Source organism: Amblyomma maculatum, chromosome 6 (genome assembly GCF_055883805.1).
Source record: "Amblyomma maculatum isolate TAMU_Amacu chromosome 6, ASM5588380v1, whole genome shotgun sequence".
NCBI lineage: Eukaryota > Metazoa > Arthropoda > Arachnida > Ixodida > Ixodidae > Amblyomma > Amblyomma maculatum.
Window position 1 is genome coordinate 36287205 of NC_139349.1, and position 22436 is coordinate 36309640.

At 46.4% G+C, this 22436-nt stretch overlaps 1 protein-coding gene across 1 annotated transcript in view; it reads right to left on the reverse strand.

Moving 5' to 3' along the window:
- Positions 1-22436, reverse strand: part of LOC146185518 (cubilin-like) — a 124027-nt gene that overhangs the window by 3414 nt on the left and 98177 nt on the right. Inside the window, exons 54-64 of the mRNA XM_084606475.1 lie at positions 21715-21880; positions 21142-21297; positions 19549-19743; positions 16736-17107; positions 15050-15264; positions 13052-13217; positions 12126-12373; positions 11126-11279; positions 10134-10333; positions 7042-7222; positions 2770-3020 (exon numbers count right to left, since the gene is read on the reverse strand). Coding sequence (XP_084462601.1) covers positions 2770-3020; positions 7042-7222; positions 10134-10333; positions 11126-11279; positions 12126-12373; positions 13052-13217; positions 15050-15264; positions 16736-17107; positions 19549-19743; positions 21142-21297; positions 21715-21880 — 2304 coding nt within the window. The remainder of the gene's footprint in view (positions 1-2769; positions 3021-7041; positions 7223-10133; positions 10334-11125; positions 11280-12125; positions 12374-13051; positions 13218-15049; positions 15265-16735; positions 17108-19548; positions 19744-21141; positions 21298-21714; positions 21881-22436) is intronic.

Genomic DNA, 22436 nt, shown 5'->3' on the forward strand with positions numbered 1-22436 from the left:
AGGCGTCTGCTTCGCGGCGCCGGCACCAGGTGGCGTCACGGTAGACTTCACGGTAGGATTTTGCTCCGCCCGTCGCTGTCAGCCGGTTCAATTTGACACTGTGTTGTGTGCATTTGTGGTTTCGTTTTTGCTCTGCTGTGCGCATGTTTTTCAGCGCTTATCGGAGGTCAATTCAAGCGTTTGTTTAGTAAAGGCCAGTTCAGGCTCTTGTTTAAGCTCCCGTCGAAAGTGAGTATCGACTACAACACGTGCGTCGGTGTATGCGTGTTCTGCCTGGAGATCAGAACTCTTCGTGCTTTTATTTCGCACATGATGGGGTAAGCGGACATGTGGCCTGTACTAACCGGTTACTTCACTGGGACAGACTGCTAATAATAATAATAATAGCAATCTTTATTTAGGATAGTTAGAACAACATACACATACGGAAGCGCCGAAGCCACATTAAAGCGGGCTTGTGCGGCGACAACCGGCAGCCGCTGCAATCTTCGCCCCACATCAGAACTCCATCAGAGGCAAAAAAAAAAAAAAAGAAACATTTGGCACAACACACTATCAAAAATGCACTGATAACATCAGTACATATTATATGTTCTCTAACGCTTGAACAGCAACTCTCAATGTTTTGCGGGTGGTCAAAGAAAATACGTCGTCCGGTAGTTCGTTGAAGATGGCTGGAACATAATAGCGTCTTGTTGCTTTACCGTAATGAATGCGGACTCCCGGTGTAAGATAACGAGGAACATGTCTCAACGGTACCGGTTTCGTGTTTATGTGCCTGTATGCACTGCTCCAAAAATATTTTAGTTCTAGAGTTTGTTTAAAAAGATTGTCTAAAGAAGGCAAACCGGCTGTTCTAAAGACACTGCAAGGCAAATTCTCCTGTGGCATGTAGAGGACGCTTGTAGCGATGTTTTTCAAAATCCTATTAACTCCATGTGAAAGAGCAGTTAAAAAAACAACACATACCGTATCTTTAAACACTCCCAGAGTTTTCTATGACGCTCTAAGGAAGCAGTGGGAGATCAACCTCCGTCACTCGGACAAGCGGCTGGATAAGAGCTGTGTAGCTGTGCTGTTTGTGAGCTTCATTTCGAACCTCGTTTTGTTCTACGGGGCTATGTTCATATTGTGAACGGAGAAGTCCGCATCCCTCGTGGGAAGCCAGCATTGTCCCCCGATGCCGCACCGACGCTATTGCCGGATCTGCCGGCCTATCTTTCAAAAAAGATACCGAAAGATAGACAACAAAGAAAGAGGAAACCCACTGGTGTTGAAACTCATGGGCCCAAGAAAACAAAAAAGTCTGCCCGATATACACGTAACAACAGAACAGTAGGAATCGGCCCCAAACGAACAGAATCTGAAAGAATTCTTGATATTTTGGAAGTGGTTAGAAATAGACTGCATAAAGAAGTTGGTTGCCCCGTTCACGCAGAAGGCCCATCTGAAGAAGTAATAAGGTTTTACTTCTATGTGAGAGGGGTTAATTAAAAAAAGGTAGAAAAACGAGAACGGACGAAACACCTGAAACTAAGCCATTGCTAACGCTGCTGTGAAGTGCTGGAGCAAGTGAAGGAAATAAGCGGCAAAATGCGTGAACATAAATATATGCAGCGGTGACAAATCTGGTCATATTGACACGCGCATTAGAGCTGGAAGAAGAAGGAGCGAAATGGGACGAAGTAGAGGACGTTGAAGTGCCGGCCCGTTCCTGTTGCCCGCGTTCCTGATTCAGCTCTCTCGGTGCCCTCGTTCAGCGGTTACAGCAATTCAACAATTCAACAATATGTTACAATATGTTTCATAAAGCAGTGACTTTTTGTCTCTCCAAATATGTACGCCGTAGCTGTTAATGCTGTTTGAAAACCTTGTGGTGCGCCTCCTGTTCTGCGAAAAACGTGAATTGTAAATAATGCATCTTCCTTTTTACTTTGTCAGAATTACATGCATTCATTCTACCTGTCATCTCCATGTCCCTTTGTTGCAGCTTGGGTGTTTGTGAATATAAACAGTTGTTGCGGCCGACACTCCTTCATTCCTCGTTTATCCCTGGCATGAATCCCATGCTATTGCTATTGACGTTAAGCATTAATGAAAAGAGCTGTATAACCCCCGAATATGCAGTGTATTATAACTTCTTTGCAGCGAAACAATGCAGGCACGAGTGACATACACTACGTGAACGTCCCTACGAGCCAAGCTCATTGATTAACGTTGTTTGAACATGTGCACAGCGCAGATGTAAAGTTCATTTCAAGTTCCACTTAGCCATTTCAGCAAAACTCACGCAAATGTCGCGGTAATATTTCAATTTGTCGGCGCGGCTACTGCGACGCCGGCCGAGCGCGGCACTTGCTTTTACCCGTGGAGCGCGCGCGCTTCGAGGCACCTACCGTGGAGACGCGCGCAGCGCCGCCGCACACCGCCGCTCCCCATCGACACCGGCGGGGACACCTCGAGCGGCGCCTGTGAGCACACTACCCAATATTCTAGTTCACTGTAATAAAAGTATTTGGGAACTACAGACTGCACGTCGAAGTTTCAAATTTGACTCGAATACCCTATGGATTTTTAGCGTTAGAATATTACCGCTGTTATCGCTTCAGGTCCCTTCAAATTAGCCCGACCACGTGCAGCTATGCTTGTTTAAAAAACAAAGGCATTCCAATTTCCTTAAGTTCAGATGACTGCGTTCATCAATTTAGATGACTATATTCTTCCCTGTTTGCCTATACAGGCGTTCCGTTCCAAATCGGTCATGCGTACCTGTCCGCAGAGGCGTGTGATCTTGGCGTCGGGGTTGTCCCGGTGTCCGTCGTACACTTCCAGGTAGTTGGCTTCGCAGGAGGCGGCCGACGAGTTGAAGGCGAACGCGACGAAGCTCAGCTGCAGCCTGGCTCTGGCGCGTCCCGTCACGAACCATGTGCACGTGCGCCGCTGGGTGAATGTCGCCGGGTATCCCGGACTGGACAGGGCGCCCTCGCTAGCCGTCACGTTGCCGCCGCAGCCGGCGGGGGCTGCGACAGGAGTATAAGGAGCGGGAGCTGAGTGGCACGCAGTTAAGCGGCCTTCTATATTAATGAGCTTAGTGAAGAATGTATTGCGAAAGGTGGTTACGTCATGTTAAGACGTGACGCGATAGACCGTAACAGGAGGGGAAACTGTATATGGGTAGGAAGATGGTCACCCGATGCTGTAATGCCGTAGTAAACGCCGATTGGCTGGAGGCAGATTGCCACAGGCCACAAGGGAGTCGCATGAATGTTACGCCAAAGACAATTCAGTCACGAATGCTAGGACTATACCAGGGGAAAATGTGAAGGGTTCTGCTCATGGCAACGGCGCCGCACATCTCTGAGGACTTCCCTGGTGCCACTTTTTTTGCAATAATATAAATGTCCTACACGAAGGATGATGTCCACCTGACGCGCCCTGCCTTCGTTGAAGCTGCTCTCTCGAAACATATTTGGCCTGATTGTGGTTCTCCAGGAGCAGCTGGAGGCCCTCCGACATGCTACGCACAATAACGCTTGTTTCTGAACTAAATTATCGCAAGGGAGATTTGCGCTAAACGTTCCCGATTGGGGTTCAATATTCTTTCATGGTGGTCTCATTTGAAAATTTAAGGGCTATGCAATTGCGTTGCATACATGTTGAGAATGCGATAGCGTTAAATTTTGATGTTTGTTCGGCCTGCTTCTCCTCATCCGTCACTGCCGCTCGCCGCATACGCTGAGCATGTGCACAGCGTATGCACGCCATGTGTACGCCATCCTAAAGTGTGAAATGTTTTCTCAGTTTTCTCATAGAAGAAACTAAAGGACCCTGAACGAAGAGTACTTTTTGCGCCTGACTCGGTTCAGGACCCCAGAAAATCTGCACATAGGGGAAATTTACAGTCCCATACAAATGAAACATAAGAAAGAATTGTTTTCGCTGCTTAGAAAAATACAAATGAATAAAAAATAGAAAGACAACACAGCAAATGCTCAAAATACAGAAAAGAAATTTCAACTTAGGCGCCAGTCTTATTTCCAAGCACACACAAACAAGCCACACATAAGAAATCAAAAACAAGAAAGACAACGTAGTACATGTTTTAAAACAGCTTACATGTTCACTATATATCGTTCACTCATGCCAAAAACTTTGTCTGCAAAAACAAAAAAAAAAAGAAAAGCAAATAAAGAATGTGGGGCCCCACAGCCCCTTTTAGTGTTTCAAACCGCGCGCGCTTTTTCCTGTTTGTGTTGGTATCCGCCCGGGCAGCGCGAGTACGCATGAGCGAGCTGCCTATACTACAGGCCTATACTACAGTACTAGCAACTACAGTGGGAGTTTAATACGCAGCGTTCATGTCGATGGCTGCGCGGCCTGTCGACAATCTCACAAATCGCAAGCAGCGCACGCGGGGTCAGATGGTATGCGCCTGCCGCTTTACAACGGTCATTACTGTGCGCGTTCGTTGAAGCCCTGGCCCATGTTCCGTTTTATTCTGCATAGTCCATTGTCGCGCACTTCGACGGCATGTTTTCAGCGAATTTTTGACCAATGCTGTTTCTTTTTTATTTTATATTTTTCTGTTGATCCGGTATTAACCGCTGTTTTTAAGAAAGACGGTTTTTCACTCGTCGGGCGAAACCATCGCTCGCGGACCCGTATTCTAGAAGGCGGAGCCTTCAAGGGAATGTATATTACCCTCAAAGCAGGCTCTTGAACTTATCAAGGGATGTGGGCCGTTCACCTGAGGTAACACGATCGTTATTTTTCTTCAAAATCGTAGGTGTTTTGGATTGTAGACTTTGCCTACCATAATTAGTACCCAGTTTTGGTAGTCTCTATTTTTTATTTCAGACCACATACATTTCTGCAAATTTTTCAAGGCTGTTTCTCATTTCATTGTATATTTAATCCCAGGCTTTGCTTTCCTAAATCTGGTCCACTCTCAGTACTCCATAGCTGTACTACCTCCTCATAAACACATATCTTAAGCAACACCCTATCGTGCATGGTATACCACTATCCGTTTGCGGATATTTTCCACCTGATATGCGGAACTGTCCAGACGCGTCTGCACACAACCAAGTGCAGCTCATGACACTAAGCCCGCTATCACACTCGGCTATGTCACGCGAGCAGCGTTTCTGCCAAATGGGCTACTGGGTCACGTGGTCTTGGACGCCACACATCAGACAACCAATCAGCGCTCGGCCGTCACGTGGTCTAATGACGCCACACAGCTATTAGATGAATCAACTAATTATATGACGGGCAAAGCCGCTGAACGCAGAAGTTTTGATCCCGAAGAGGCTTCTAATGCTATCGCATTATTAGTTCCTCCTTTCTCCGTGATTCAGGCTACTATTGATCTTTAACGCGACTGCGGCCAGGCTTAACGGTGCCCAGCTCACCAATGAGTGCACCCCGTAGCACCGTGTGATGCCAGCACGGTTATATTGAGTGAAGATTAAAAATGGTGCTTTAATAAGCGCTTGGTTCTTTTCGTAAACGGCACTCTGAGATAAACGGTTGAATACTTTATTATTTAGGCATTATCTTGTTATTACGCCTAGATGTCTTAGGGGAGTCGTGAGCTGATATGGAGCATCATTTCATAATCAGCTCTCCACCAGCGCCAGGTTCACAGGTGGCTTTTCGAACGACTAACATCTATTGTAACTAATTGACAATGCTCGGGCCATTAACTTCAAAATATACTTCAGATTCAAAGTAATTTCCATCTAAATGTCTCAAGAAGCCGTTAAAGGATACTGATGACAAATAGAAGTTCGTAAGTCCCAATAAGGCCACAGCTTAAATAAAGTGACTATACTCTCATAGAAAAAACTTGTACTCCGAAACGTACTCCGGAAGGAAAATAAAAAAATTACAAGCTATATGAGAATGTCGGGCCTAGAGCACCAAGTCGGTACTGTCTACGTATAAAAAAAAAAAAAAAAAACACTGAGAACCTTAATCCGAGATTGATGCTTGTTGGGCTAGTTGGTTAAACAAGACCATCGACAGACCAACACGCATACGCATCACGCAGACATGAGAAGATCACGCGGATATCAGGCGGAGCCTTCAGAGTATAACACGGCATGCAACATGTAAATTACCCAGTCTCGCTTCTCTTAGAGAACCTAGGAAACACTATTGATTTAAGCGCACGCTTTTTCGAAAAAATCCCTAAGGTGATCTTGGAGTCTGCAGTATGAAATATTTAGCTTTATAGACTCTAACCTTGCTTTATATATATGAAATAAATATAAATATATATATATATATATATATATATATATATATATGTATATGATTTACACTTTATATATAATTATTATAACAATTTACGCGCACACACACACACACACACACACACACACACACACACACACACACACACACACACACACACACACACACACACACACACACACACACACACACACACACACACACACACACACACACACACACACACACACACACACACACACACACACACACACACACACACACACACACACATATTCACCGCAATGTGAAATATTTACAAATGAAATAAATATGAAATATTTAGCTTTTTAGGCTCTCTAACCTTGTTTTGTATGAATTTTGCTATCTTCTCAAGTTCAAAGCGTGTAATGCATGTAAGTTGTATTGGATTTGCTTGCTTTCTTCTTATTTGCATACTGTGCCGTTATTTCTCGATACGGCAGACTACGCCTCTAGCTTCTGCTTTATTGATTGCTTTTGTTTTGCTCTTTTATCACAAATTGAGTAATATTTTTAAACTTCAAATACTGAAATGCCTTAAGAACTCGCAAAGGGATACAGAGGACAAATCGAGTTCACCAGTTGCATTAAGTCTAGAGCTTTCTAATCGGAAAGCGACGACTAGTATACCGAAAAGGGAGCTGTCATGAATTAAAAAAAAAAAAAAACGAAATATAGGTGCCACCATCAGCAGTAAATTTCACGAGTAAAATGTAGGTATTGGCGCGTCATGTGCTGCTTGGAAACAGAGCACGATACCTCCTTCTGGGCTGGTGAAGTAGACCATGATGAACCGGACTGACCAGCTGTGCATGGTGCGGTCGGCTGCTGCGTTTTTGATAAAGACGGTGAGCCGGTTTCCGGTCGAAAACAGTGGGCTTGGGTTGACGTCACCGCACACGTGGGTCAGGACGCGAGAGGTGGCTCCACCGTCGCGTACCTGGCGTAAAAGATGCAAGTGCATTGAGCCATATGAGTTCAGTGAAGAATCCATGAACCGCCTGAATTAACTTAACAGCGCTTATGACAAACGTACTTGACGTAATAGTTAAACAAAATAGGGGACACTTAAGCTCCGCCTTTACTATACCGGTCGCTTAATCAGTACTTTTCTTGTGCTTATATTGCCTACGCTCATTAGCGGGCAGCATTAAGATACCGTGCACATTACGAAAAAGACCGCCCGACAGCGATATACAACCCACTTAAACAATGCCACATGAACATCCCTGCGTGGACTATGGGTAGCATGTCATCTCCCGGGACCGAAGAGTCCTGGAAAGTTGACTCCTCTCACCCTGCAGTCTAGAAGTCGGAGCTGGCAAATCCTCGCCATGTCACGTGGTATTATGACGTCACACAACCCAACGGCTACTCAGTGCATGGCCATGTCACTTGCTATATCCAGAGCTTTTTGACCGTACCACTTGGGAAACTCAGCTTCGAAAAGTGACTATAGCTTCAGCATGCATTTTTCAGGTGCTTATGAAGTGGGGTGCAATCTAGAAGCGGCCAATAAATGCTGTCTGCTAGTGCCGCCATTGCCTTCTGAAAATCGTTTTTTTTTTTATTTTTTCTTTTCCCTCTTAGTCACCTCTCTGACGGTTGCGTCTAAAAATTTCTACTATTGCACCTCTTCAGCTGATTTTCTTTGTCAAGTGGCTGTGCATTTATCAATAATGAGAAAATTTACAATTTAATTCTGTTTACTTTAATGACGTGGCGCCGCCAGTATCCGTATACGTCTGAATTTTAACCAATCCAAACCGCCATTTTAGATACATGGGACTAATGTGGGAAGTTTTGCTGCTGGTAATATTAAAGGACTCTGGCTTTATCTACCGCCTATCAGAGAGGCACGTCCATTTTTCGCTCACAACATCGATGCCGATAGCGCCGATGGCGAATTTTCTGTAGTACAGGGCCTTATTTGCTATCGCGTTAGAAAAATAGGGGTCGCGTTAGCTCCGTGCTTAAAAGTGTGACGCGATATTGTCGATTGATCACCTGGAGTGCGTCTGCACTGAGAAATCGAACGAGGACGCAGATTTTTATATGCAAAATCCATCTCCGAACAGATGGCGATAGGATCACAAGGAAGGATTTCACTTGGACGCAGGTTGCGCGCTTCAACATTCATTGTGCACGCGAGATCACGCGAGATATACGAGATCACGTATGCGTTCGGTGGCCACCCCATCATCGATGCAATTATACCACGCCCAGCAGTGATGAGGAACGCCAAGATGCACTTTGCTATTACTTCCGTAATTAGAAAACATCTAATTATAGTACACGTTCTTTGGCATACACTTTCAAGATGCCTTTACGTGAAAGACCTCAATGTACATAAATTTCCGCTTGTAACGTAGCTGTAAAGCGTGCCATCGTGGCCTAGTCAGTATAGCTTGCCTGATGGTGACCGAAGTGTCGCGGGTTGGAATCCCTGTAGAAGTTTACAGACATTTCTGAATGGTTTGGTTTGGTTTTGGGGTTCAACGCCCCAAAGCAACTTAGGCTATGAGAGACGCCGTAGTGGAGGACTCCGGAAATTTCGACCACCTGGGATTCTTTAACGTGCACTGACATCGCACAGCACACGGGCGCCTAGCTTTTCGCCTCCAGCGAAAAGCGGCCGCCGAGGCCGGGATTCGATCCCGCGTCCTTGGGCACAGTAGTCGAGCGCCCTAACCACTGCGCCACCCCGGCGGGGTGCACATTTCTGAAGTCCATTGAGAAATGCGCCGACTTTTTTGCAAACTTTACAAGCCCTCTTCTTAGTCATATCCGTTGAAGACATCGAAAAGTGACGTGGGTTTCTTGGTACAAGCGTGACGCACGTAAAGGATATATTAATCCACCATTTGGGAAGCGATCCGGTCTTCCGAGACGCAACCCCTTTGAGCGCATACTAAGAAACGAATGCATTTGTATCAACAGCACGTACACATTCAGGAAAAAATAGAGATTGGACAGATCGTGTTATTCAAGAAAGCAATGCATGTCTTATCTTCTGTCTTCCTCAAACACAAGCCAGCGCCACCGGGGACGATGCTAAGAAACTACCTTCATAAATAGAAAAGAGGGCACAGCTCCCTTTTCCTAATATTCATACACGACCTCCCTTCTGCAGCAAGATTTGGCCCATTAACTCCATAAAAAAAAAAAAAAAATTTACGGAAGACAATTAAGGCTGCTTCCGCGCTGTAAAGACGAAAACATAAATGCCCATTCGTGATATTTGTTTGCTTTCTTTGTTTTTGTTATATTCTTCGATTTTTCTTTTCCTTATTTTTACTATCACTATTAAACTACTGATTCCAATGCGCATTCACCGCGTCCATATTTTATCAGCTCGAACCAATGAGGTTTCGTAGTCTGCGGGTAGCTTGTCGATCGCAATCGAAATGACCTATTTCGATACCCATCCTATTAAAATGAATTAATTTTATTTTCAGTTCAATTGCTTCCATTTCGTTATGCTAAGATTCCGGGTAAATTTGGCGTCAACGATGTCTTTTACCTGATTCTGATCTGTGACGTCACGTGGCCCAAGAGGCCTTCACGAATTGGGCGCCGCTTGCTGATATTGGTCTCCTAGATGATGACTTCACAGCCCTGCTTCACCAATTAGGCTTCTGATGCCATCATTTCAAGACGACTGCCGGGCTTCGTTGCTCATGAGCCATATAATGCTTTCGCTTTAATTAAGACGTTATAAAAAAACCGCACGTTTACTTGTGGTAACCTCCTTGGAAGTTTAACAAATTACAAGATGTTGACGTATATAATTTGGTTTCTCCAAACCATTTCGGACTACTTTCGAAGCCGTTAAACCAAACAATACAGACCTGCATGTATGCGTTGTTGCACGAGTTGTTCAGAGTGCTGCCCACATTGAAGCGGATGAAGTATAGTGCCAAGGATGTCGTCGATGAGGCATTCACAGGCGCGACGGTCAGCACTGTTGGATGGTCCGTTATTAGGGTCCAACCCGGATAGTCGACGTTGTGTATGACACCGCTGGGCTGGCTGTATGTCAAGTTGGCGTCTGCGAGTGGGACCAAGAACGTTTATTCAAATCATCTCACCCGCTATGTTGCCCACGCGTACGACGAAATTTAACATCTTTCACGGCTGGACAACTACGAAGGTGGTGCCTCGGCTGCGGCTCAAAAAGAAAAAGAGAAGTGACCTGATTATCATGTGGATATCTGTAAACGCAAACTTGATTATCCTGCTGTTACGAAAAGCAGTAAACTAATTCATATCGCGTACAACTTCAGTTCAGAGAACTGGCAAACTCACTTACGTAGCTTGTAGCCAACAAGGGACAACTTCCATCGGAGAAATACCTGATACCGCGAAATTAGCCTCAATTATGACTGTTGCCAGTGGTTGTGAAAAGCTTTTAAAACAATGCGACATTAAAACTACAGAACACATACAAAAGGACAGTTTGGTTCCATATAGTTACCTCTGTGATATTTTGTCCCTTCTGAACAACGTATACTAGCCTTTAGTGTTTTAGCCCGTCCACAAAGTTCAATATTTTCAAGATGACCATCGTTATCTAGAACCATTCACGAAATTCTGCGGTGGGATTAACGCGGAAAAGCAGCTCCGAATTTAACGCAATTATCGAACTGTTTTGAATTGCCTTCAAGCACCAGGCTGACAGAAGAGTAGTAATGTATTCAATCAACCTCTTCTCGGCACTTCAAGTTCGTTTCTTGGTGTTTTCATCTGAATATGAATGTTGAGTGATTTGGCGGTGCAGGCGGCGAGTTGTTAGATGAAGGCATTCCCTGCATGCCGGGGGGTCACCTCCCATGCTTCTTACCCCGCATGGTGCCGTATTCCAGCTTGAGCTTGGCCTGGCCTCCGCGACGTCCTGTGTCTAGCAGAAGCTGCACGCGGCTGGCAGAGGCGTGCGGCTTGAGCCACTCTTGCGGAGCGCTATGGCCGCACAGCCGCACGGGAGGCTGTTGCAAATACTGCGCGAAGCAACGGGAGGGAAGCAGAAAAGGGTCAGTGTTATTTCGAGTTGGCCAAGGAAATGCCCTTAACCCATAGCATCACAGACGTGATTTTATGCACCTACCATTCTTCCTAGTCTTGCTGAAATGACGGCCATAAATTGGCAGAAGCACATGTGTAAAAACGAATCTAGGCTACGTCGCATATATGTGCTTTAAAAACGTCGTGCTAGCGGACGTACAGATCCCTCTAATACAAAATGGAACAAAATATTATGACATATATCTATGTGATTCTCTTTTTCTTCTGATCTCTAGCCAGTTTTCCTCTCGGAGTATATTACCAAAAAACAATTTAATATTTATTCGATAAATAACAAAAATCGTCTTCTTGAGCGAATTAGTTGTTTCCTTCTATACATTGGAATGTCCTGTAAACCACAGTCACCGAAGCAGTGCAGTCGGCGAAGATGCCTGGGCGAGAAATGCGGAAGAACTTCATAAGTCAAACTGTTACCGAGGGCTTGTTAGCTTTTCTCCTACTCTGAAAAACTGTCACTCGTGTAACCGGTTTACTCAATTATTCTACAAAATATCAGATCCATTTTACGGTGACTTTTTTGTTTTTGGCGCTGAAGACTGTTAACCATTTTCTCGCATGACTGTCAGATATGGCCTGTACCCTCTTTTTTTTTTTTTTTTCGTCGTCTTTTCGCCTCCCACCTGTCACCAAGAAATTCCTACTTTCTGTGTGATTGTGACACAGAAAGAGACGAGCACTACGCTTTTCATCCGATTAATTTTCGTGTACACTCGAAGAACACGCGCCACGTTTGCTCTGCACTAGTATTGCACGACACTTGCCTTCTGTTGGGTGATCAGAGCAAAATAGGCGCCGTCCTCGCATGGAAGGCTCATCTCTTTCAGCCGGATGGTGACGTCTCTGAAGGCGCCCTCGCCGTCAAAGAGCTGCACCTGGTTTATGTCCTCTGATTCCTGGCCCCGTAGCACCCACAGGCAACGGACGTTGGCAGGCGCAGCGTTGGGGAAGCCCGGACTCTCCAAGGTTTGCCAGGCATCGCCGCTCACGTTCAAACTGCCGCCGCACAGCGCTATGCGCAGAGAAAGAAAGCGCTTGAGAAGCACGGAGTCATGGATCTTTGGACGTCGTTGTGCTGCTGTGAACACCTCTGGCTGCAGCAAACACTTATTCAGGCATATCCTTATGTGAGTTAATTTACGCAGATTGCACTGTCTGTACCAGTGAGAGGAAACACGCGCGATAAGACCGCGGTCGTATTCTGCACAGAACGAGATGGAATGGTGATGCTACATGCTGGGGATATTAAGACGCAGTGGGTGCCGTTGGTACAGTACTGGGACAGTTGTGGCGCGTTACGAGAGGCCTTTGTCCTTAACATGTGCTAAGTGCTAGTGAATTTTGCTAGTGAAGTGTGATTACTTCGCGCCGCGTTGGTTCAGTGGTTATAGGGCAGAGCCCGGGTAGCGGTTTCAATCCCAGCCGCGGTGGCCTCGTTTTCAATGGACGCGAAAGGTTCGACACCTGTGTTCTGAGTGGCGGCAGTGCACATTGAAGAACCTCAGGGGGGCGAAATTTCTCTGCTGTCCCTCCCAACCCGATTCACTGCATTTTGAAGTTCAAATTCATTTTTGACTCCGTGTGTAGCTTCGAGAAAAAAATTGGCGCCGACAGACAACCGATCTTTTACTGCGCATGTTAACCCGAGACTAAAGTTACATGCAAGCCCACGAAGGGACGGTTTACTCACGCGGAAGCTCGCGGAAGTTGGCGGCGAATCCAGGTCCTTCTCCTTTGGCCTTGGTAACCAGGTGTACCAGCAGTGCGTTGCCCGCCGAGCGAAGCGGTGCCTCAGGGGGCCGCTGGCCGCAGAGTCGCATCAATGGCTCCTGCTGCTCGTCCAGTGAGTCCCACACCTGCGTGCGCCCGACGCACTTTCGGATCACGCAGATGTTCAGTCCACCCACAAGTATACAAGGCAACAGCACTAATATTCGGGCTAGTTCATATCAGATCAATCCAGTGTCGTGGTTGTTAGGTAGTGCACCCCGATGAAAGCCTTCCTGCTGCTGAGACTGTCACAGTATGAAAGAGCACTGAACAAGGGTTGAGGGTGAGGCTCAGTTCACAGGCCGAGCCAACGTTTCGACAAGAGACTTTGTCTACGATGACAAGTCTCCCTGTCGATAGGTCTCCCTGTCGATAGGTCTCCCTGTCGATAGGTCCCCTTGTCGATAGGTCCCCTTGTCGATAGGTCCCCTTGTCGATAGGTCCCCTTGTCGATAGGTCCCCTTGTCGATAGGTCCCCTTCTCGATAGGTCCCCTTGTCAATAGGTCCCCTTGTCGATAGGTCCCCTTGTCGAAACGTTTCTCGGCGGGCGAGCCGAGGCTCGCCCTCTACTCTTGTTCAGTGCTCTTCCACACTGTGTAGCCATCTTCTTTCTCTTAATCCACCTTGAAACTGTCATAATCATGTGTGTTTCAAGGGCACCTCGTAGCCTCCACACAGTGTGGGACATTGGGAAGACAGCTCCACTTACTGACCAAGATTCAAAGGCAATTTAGTCACGGTCTGCGAGTTTTCCAGTTGTTCTTATTCGTCTCAAATGCGTTTCCATTTGCTCTTCTGTGTTCACTCTTAATCACATTTATTTTTAGGCCTCGTTAGTTGAACAAAACACAATTTGAGTCATATTTTAAGCACGACTGCTCTTTGACGTTCTGCCCTATGAAACGCAAGTGAAAGAACGCAAGGGCAAATAAAGGCATGGTGATATTTTCTTGCCTTGGTGCTACTTGGTGACTGGCTAAATCAGCAAGTTTCAGTGCATACAAGATAAAAATGAAGCCGGATGTTAACGCAGGAGTGGTTGTCCATATCATAAATATTATCTGCTCTCAAGTTTTGCAGCCATACACCGCGACATATCCTGGGACAAAAACCGTAGATACATGGACTCTCATGATGCCGAAATTTTGTTCTTCATGCGGATCATGTTCATATATGTCACTATCTGCGGCGGTTGCAATTTGAGCCAGAATAGGGCCACCGAAGTGCTTCTGACCAGTTTTTACATATGTGAGGACTAACAGAGGACTTTTGGTCTTTCCTGTAATTGAAGCATGGGGCTCATTTACATTAAATGCAATGTAGGCATACTTGTGCAGTTGTGAATTTGATCAGACTACGGAGGCTTCGTGAATTATCGAGTTCAGTTCACTCTGCCTGTACCGCTACATGCGACAACTACTCGAGCAAGTATTTTCGAAGTTTGGGCCGAAACAGCGGACAGATATCGCATCCAAGAGAGCCGCTTTCAAAAATAATCTAAACTAGGGGAAGCAAGGACATATCTCCTGCATACTGCGCTTTGTAGTTCACCTGGGAGCAGCATCACTCTGACAAAATACAGCCCAGATAGACGTTTTTGTGAATGTAAAGCCTAGCTTTTCACTTTTGCTTTTTTCTCGCCGCAGCTTTTTCACCCACCGACAAATCGCTCGAGCCCTGGGGAAACACGCAAGCCATGATAGTCTCTTATAGAGGAAAGCTGTAGTCGGCGGAGAACGAGAAGATGACAAAAGTAGAACTGTCACTGCTCCACTTTTCATGATCGGCCACTCCAACTGGCCGGTGAGAGAAGCGGTGAATGGAACGAGAAACCAACGGGAGAACGGGAGGACCCTTCATCTCTGTTTCCATTTCACAGCTTTCACTTCAAGCCAAGTATTTAAGACAAGCGCGCACCTCCAGGAAATCAGTGCTAGCAGCTGTACAAGGCAAGGTTCCGCTGCCCAAGCTAAGTGCCGTGACGTTGAGCTCGAGACCGTAGCCGGAGCGGGACACCAGAGTCCAGAGGCAGTTGAGTGGTTCACCCGGGTAGCTGCCTGAGCTGTCTCGACTCGGAGGGGCCAGCGTCCCAGACTCCTTGCGCAGGATGCCGCCGCAGCCCTGGTTTACGCCTGCGCACATCAAGCAGGCTCTGTTGTAGGGGCTGAGGGAGGTACAAAACCGAGAGAGGCGAACTTTGGCCCTCTTATTTCCACCATTCCCATCTAAGTGTCGTGATCGATGCTCTTGCTGTTAGCATTCTCTTTGCCACGCAAATGATAAAATGGTTACTCGACCAGTTTTCAGCTCCTAACTTTGCGTTTCACAGCATGTACCATATTGGGTGCCATTTTCAAAACTACTGCTGGTCAATACTCTCAACTGCAGATACTAACAGAATGAGGATGGAGGTAAACGTTTAGCAGGTTCTCATAAGTGATGAACAAAAACTATTCGATATCTTTTGAAACTAAGAACGCAGGTAGACAAAAAGGGTTGCACCGATGTATCGTTCCTGTGCTCCTCTGTAGCGCCGACGCTTAGAGGGCAATGCAATCGCTTAAAAGAACTAGAGGGGAATGCAATGAGAAATTCCAACGAAAAGGGCTCGCAAAGTGCAAATGTACAAAAAGAAAGCAGAACAAACTTGGCACAAGATATAATGCGTATAAGGGACAACTGGCTCTCCTGAAGAAGACTCTAATTAAAGTCCATGAAATAAACAATAAAAATATCGGCTTGCCCGCGCCATCAGAGCGAATTCCAAGATAATTAGAAGTTAGAGGCAGCAGAGATATATGTATATACTGAAGAGTTTAGGAAGTTGATAGTGATACGCACGCTGCGCTTGAGCGCCAGAGAAGAGAGGAAAATGGAGACCAGTGGAAGACGGTCTCAACTTACTGGACGTGTAACTCAGCTGAGGAAGATTATGAATTGTTGTTGTGTGTTGTGTTTTGTGGCGCAATAAGCATCTAAGGTTATCGTGTGCCAAACCCATGGTAGATTATGAATTATTATTATAAATTGGCTAAGGCACGAATTTATGTCGTGAATGTGAAACCCTAGACAGCTGAAGGGGCGACAGCTATTCCGTGAGAACTTAACTGGCCCAACCCGTATCGTGCCTGTGACGGTTGTACGTTTGCTTTCACCGCTGGCATTTTGTCACTTTTCCCAATCTTTTTGGACTATATCATAAGGCCTAATCTTCCTCTTAAACATAAAATGACACAAACTGGGGGTCTAGTGTTTCTTCCTGCATTTGGAGACAGAGATCACTTTAAGGTTTACGTTGCGGTTGTTGCGCACGACCGGAAGGATTTTTCTTGCCTTCATTTATTCTACTTTGGCTAGTTAAGTGCTTGAGAGTAATAACGACACGCATATGATGTTGCATACGAAAACACCGAAATACTCAAAATTTAAGTTGTATTTCACTTTTCAAGCGACGAGTGACAACCACGCTGGAATCGGTATTGATTGTTGGACCAGGTCCGCATCAGTTTATACTGAACAAAAAGGCAAGGAGTTTCGGGATTTGGAGCAACTAAAACGTCCTGCTGATTGTTACTGAGCAAAATATCTCAAAATGATGCTCACCCAGCGTGCTGCGGTAGAAGGCCCTGAAGCCCCCTCCGACCAGGTACATGGTGTTGACGGCCAGCACCACGGTCATGCTATTCCCGGTGCTCTTGAAGGTGTCCGGTCCGCCGTTCTTTCCGCAGAATAAGGCAATGGCCGGGGCATCTTCAGTGTCACCGTCCAGCACCTGCACGCGGCTGGAGACGAAAGCGTCCGTGCAATCCGCGCCGTGTATTGCATGCTGGTCGGCTGCCAATGCCAGGCGCAGCTCTATAGCTCGGCCCTCGGCAACACGAATCCGCCACGTGCATCGGGACTGACCCCCGGCCTCGGCCACCTGCGAGAGAAGGCTGAACGAGCCGCTTTCGGAGGTCAGGTTGCCGCCACAGCCTGCACAAGAGAAGAGGAAGGGGGAAATGGAAGCGCCGAGGTCAGCAAATAGCGCTTGAGCAGTTAATGGGAGTGTTATAACCAGTGCATTGAAACACCGCGGTCCAGAGGAAGCAACACAAAGAAGAGTGCTTCGTTATTCGCTGTCGTTCTTTACCGAGTAACAAACTGGTTATGCAACTGGCTCAACACTCATCTCCAGTAATAACATCATTTAATTGTAAATGTAACCCAGGTGCATCCCTTGTGAGGAGTCCATGGACCTCAAGTCTACTGTCCGGGGATCCATAGGTGTGAGCGACCGGATCCACTTTCTTCACCAGCCATACTTGATCGGCGGCAGCAGACTCAGACAAACCATCTTTCTAGGAACTAGGTAGGTGTCTGAGTAATGCAGCAATGCATTGACGCCAGGTGGTTGGGAACCGGTTGTTTCGGCTTCAAAGTCATTGGAATGTTTTCGTCCACAAAATTTAGTCGCCGTTGGCTATCAGGAGCGAACCAGAAACTGATCTCATGTGTGAAGACATAGGTGCGTCCGGATTTGTGATGCGTACAAGATACTTTTCAACCTCGTTGATGATTTTCGGCTGCAGCAATGGCAAACTTGAAAAAGGAATAAAGCCTGCTTATAAACAACACGTCAGTTACGGAAAACGTACTCGATACGGCCGCTGGTAGGTTTGCTTATACGACATAAACTCTGCCCGTCGCCATCTTCTTCTTACATGGTAACTACGTCACGGCAATAGAGAAGATGGAGAGGAGGAGACTGCAATGTGGAAAAACAGGGACGACGGTGGGCTAATTGGCAGCCTGGACTTGCACCTTGCTAGGCTACTGCGCCTATTCGTAGAAGCATGCCCACCTTTTTGCGTTTCCAACAAGTAGCGCCATCTGTCGAGTGTCGATAGAGGACACCAATAAGCCAGTAGAAGTTATTTTAGACGTAGTTGGGAGGAGAGTATGGAGTGGGTTGTGTGCTGATCGGCGACGCTGATATTGATAGCCTGTTCTGTTTGTGAAATGCCTTCTGGGCTCACATCACCTTCTGGTTAAACCAAACATTAAAAAGATCCTGCGGTTTTGCATTTTCAGTGGCAGAAGTGCTGTTAACAGCGCAAACTAAAAGCATTCACCCATATCGTATGAGTTTGCAATGAATGTCTGAAGACATTTGCACTCTCACCGGCTTGTTAATTTTTAAACCAATTGCATACCCTGCTTTGCGAGTAGCAGAGTATAGGCATACGAAGACAGCGTTGTATGAAGTAATTACTGTGACTCATTAACATGTGTTGTCAACTTGAATCCTTTCATTATGCTTCGCTCTATAGTAATTAGCGCTGTAACAAGAATGCGCAAATAAGCTCGCACCTTGCCGAGTTGAAATTTGTAGAGCATCTCGACTGTCTCGAATAGATAAGCAGAAAGAAAGCACGGAAGTGCATCAAAGGCACCCTTATCACGAGACATTTTGTTCCCTAAACCGGCAAATGGCGTTCATATTAATGTGATGCATTTGTGGCTACAGGTAGCATTCATCAGCAGGAAGCATCAGCACATGCAGCAGTTCACCGCATCTCGACTAGACATCCCTCCTCACTTCGCGAAATAAAACTCACAGGATGGTCCCTACTGCGTAACTCCAGATATTCGGGTAGTTTTATTTCAACATACATCCAGGCAAATAATTTCAGGGCACTATGCATATGTGTAGACCCCTAGAGCAATCTTTTTAGGTTTTCCATGCATTCTCGTTCTTCGTCTACCACTCCTCTGAAGTCCGCCATTAAATGCGCCCGGCGCCGTCGCTGCAGACGGACCGTGTTTCATTTTTTTCCCCCTTGCCCTACTCTCCCTCTTATTTCCATGCCTTCTCCTCTTCGAATGATTCCTTTCCGCTGCCAATTCCTCGCAGTTGATGCACCTTCTTCCTCCCCATACCTCCCCATCCTCAAATGCGGTAGCTCTGCTCCGGATGGTTTCCGTGGCAAGCTTCCTCAGGTGGCGCCTTCTTTAGCTCTCGTGGCTCACCGTGCCCTCATCTTTCCGCGGTAACCACCCTCCTGTTTCGCATTCGTCCGCTCTCGTTATTCTCTTCCTTCCACAGTAACCGCAATGCGGGTGGTTCCCGACCTCTCATAGTGGCCACTCTCCGGTTACGCATTCCTACGCTCTCACTACACCCTCCCTCTTTTGCGGTATCCACCCTCCGCACGGTGGTAACCACCTCCCCAGTACGCGTTTCTCGTCGTTATATACCATCCTCGTTTCACGGTAGCCATCTTCTGACCGGTTCCCGGGGCAACCACCGTCCGGTTGCGGCTACCCTACTTTTGCTACAACTACACCAATAAAAAGCCCAGGGACGGACGCCTAAGACCTCTCTTTGTAGTACTCAGTGCCCATTGCTTCCCAACGCAGTCAAGTACACTCACGTGAGATGTGGTACCACAGGCGGAATCCCTTGCCGGTACTGCTCCAGTCGGTGCGGAACATGACGAGAACCGATGAGGCGACGGAGTAGTTGCCCGGTGCTCCGGTGGTGCCACACCAGGGGCCCCCCAGAACGGGAGAAGATGTTGTGTTGCCCTCATAGATGGTGAGGTTGTCGTACTTGCAGTTGTCGGCGTCTGCACGGAAAGGTCGTATCATGCTTTTTATCTCGCAAACGGAACAGTTACAATATTGCTCGCCAGTGCAGTAATGTAGCTAATAAATTTTTTGGCTCAGCTGCAGGAATTCTTCGACGCGATGTTGTGGTTAGAGAAAGTGAATTTAGGTCGTTCATATAAAAAGTCGGCGGTGGCCATGGGAGCTAGGCGTCAAAATGAATGTTCAGTAGATGACAGAATGTGCCATACTGTGTACGTATTTGCCACCGATTACAAGACATGCTTTTTTTTTTCACGTTAAGAACCACTTCTCACGTTGTCGATGGTCCACAAGTCTGAAGATCTAGTACTTTGGAGCCATGTACTAGTACAGGTTTGCTTATGCAGCATCGCAAGAATTTTACTTTCTTTTATAAGCCTCGCTTCAGTGCACTTGTTTCACGCTAAACCATTTCTTCGCATGCCGGTTGGTTATCACTTGGCTGACTAGACAATAATTTGTACGTTCGCTTATTGTGCGTTCAGAGATAAGCGTCCAATGTATCTCCAGTGGGTACAGTCAGCCTTGCTCGAAGCCGCAGTGTGCTGCATTACTTCTAGAAAAACGTTCTATTATTGTGTGCCCGGTATTTGACTTCACGTACCTATGCATTTACCCATCCTAGAAGTAACCTTAAGGCAAATATTTTTCATTTATAAAGAACATGTGATATAAACACGGCTGAGCTTAAGAACGGGCTGCCAGAGAATAGGTACAAAATATATAATGAACTTTCTGAATTTGCATCCTCTGTTTTGAAATATAACGATAGTCGACACGGATGTTTGTCATAATGTTGTGCAGTTTCAAGCTCGCAGTGTTTTTATGTGACTTTAACATCACAATGGGGAATGGGTCTAGTTACAACCTGACACCGTCCGCTTGTGATCAAGTGGTCGGCGTCGACACCAAATTCATAATGGATCACATAAGCTGTTGTTATTGGTCACATGACTCATTCTACTGTCATCACTGAAGTCAATAAACTTACATCTGAACCGATGAACAAAGTCCTTTCTCACACCTTTTCTTAGGCGTCCTAGTTATGTATGCACGTGAATTACGCGAACGTCCGTCTAACATTTTTGGTGTAATAGGGCCAATATCTTGCAATAGAAAACCCAGAGAAGAGTGTTCTAGAATCTAACGAGAGAACGAGAGCACATCAGTTTTGTCACGTGGACTCGGAAAAAACGCGCGTTAGGAAATATAGCTTGTCCACTAAGGTCCCCACAACAACAAAGCTGATCTAGGGGCTTTATCTTCCCAGTGTCCTACAGTTGCCTTCACTTTCTGCACCAGTGCCCTCAAATGAGCATGTAACAAAACTACAGTGTGTTGGCTCGCGATGGCGAAAGAAAGGCCAGCTCGCTCACTCTCGAGGTCGAAGTTTTCTTGGTCGAAACTCAGCTCAACATGGCTTCCCTCGGGTACCACGATCAGGTAAGAGCAGTTCAGGTTGTTGGCGTAGTCTTCCGGGAAACGTGGGGAGGTTATCACGCCTTCGTCATCTTCGTACCGGTCACCGCAAGCTGTGAAAAAAAAAAAAATCATAAAAAGCTCCCCAGGTTTTGCAACCACTTATGTTGTTGTATTGAAGGACATTGTTTTCTCAATCAATTGACATCCGAGCGAGGAGAACGCACAATAAGTTCTGTCTCCTGAGATGCCGGGCAAATACCTGTCCTCCATTTCAAAATATTTTCTCGAATTCTTCTAGCTGTTATTCATTTCTTATTATAACACCGAGAACCTGCTCTCCTGCCTAAGTGGGCCTGTATGCAGTCCTGTACATGTGACTATACAATGGCTGCACTAGTGTCCGTTTTTAAGTACACGGGGTTTACGTTGAAGCAGTTCTGAATCGCGGATGTAAGCGTGTATTGACCAAAGTGGGTGGAAATCTGGTGCGCATGCAACAGAACAAGGACCCTGCTGTGCGTGCTTGCCTTTGGTGACAGTCATTGTGAATCCGTCGCCTTCCACGTCGCCGTTGGAGCGGAACAGCACCCGCGCCCGGTGACTGGCCGCCTCGACAGGGGCGGGCAGCTCCAGGCCACAGTAGCGGCCCACAGGAGTCGTCTCCCACTGGCCGTCCGCGCGCTCATTGAACACCTACAAGAGGAGGAGACTTTTTATGCGCCACCACGACTTTTGAAATTCCGTGTGCGATTTCCGATTGAAATAATCGGTGTTCAGTATCTCACGTTGCTTTTCCCGAGAAACAGGTATAGTGACATGCCACTTTTTTCTCATTTTTTGAGAAATTAGTTTATATTATAGTTTAAAGGCTGCCTAGTTTGCGTGGCACCTTCGCAAGTCTTGCGCGAGTAATAAGTTTTGCTGATTCTTGCTCTGTTGCTTATAAAATAGGCAACTTTTTTGCTTTTCTTTGCATGCATTGTCTCCTGTTACGAATGCCTCTTAAAATCCCATGGGCATCGAATGCAGCGTTTGTATCCCGATTAGCAGAGTGCACCTCAAGCGGAGCGGCACTTGATTCCGAAACTACTGTTAAGGCTTTATACGCCCGCAGATTGCACCATGATTCATAGCCAAATACCAAAAATTCTGGAATAATGCACAGATCTCGAGAAATTTTGACACCACGACCAAATAATATTAATTGTCTATTCTTCACTCGCCGTGGGCCAGATATTCTATTCATAAG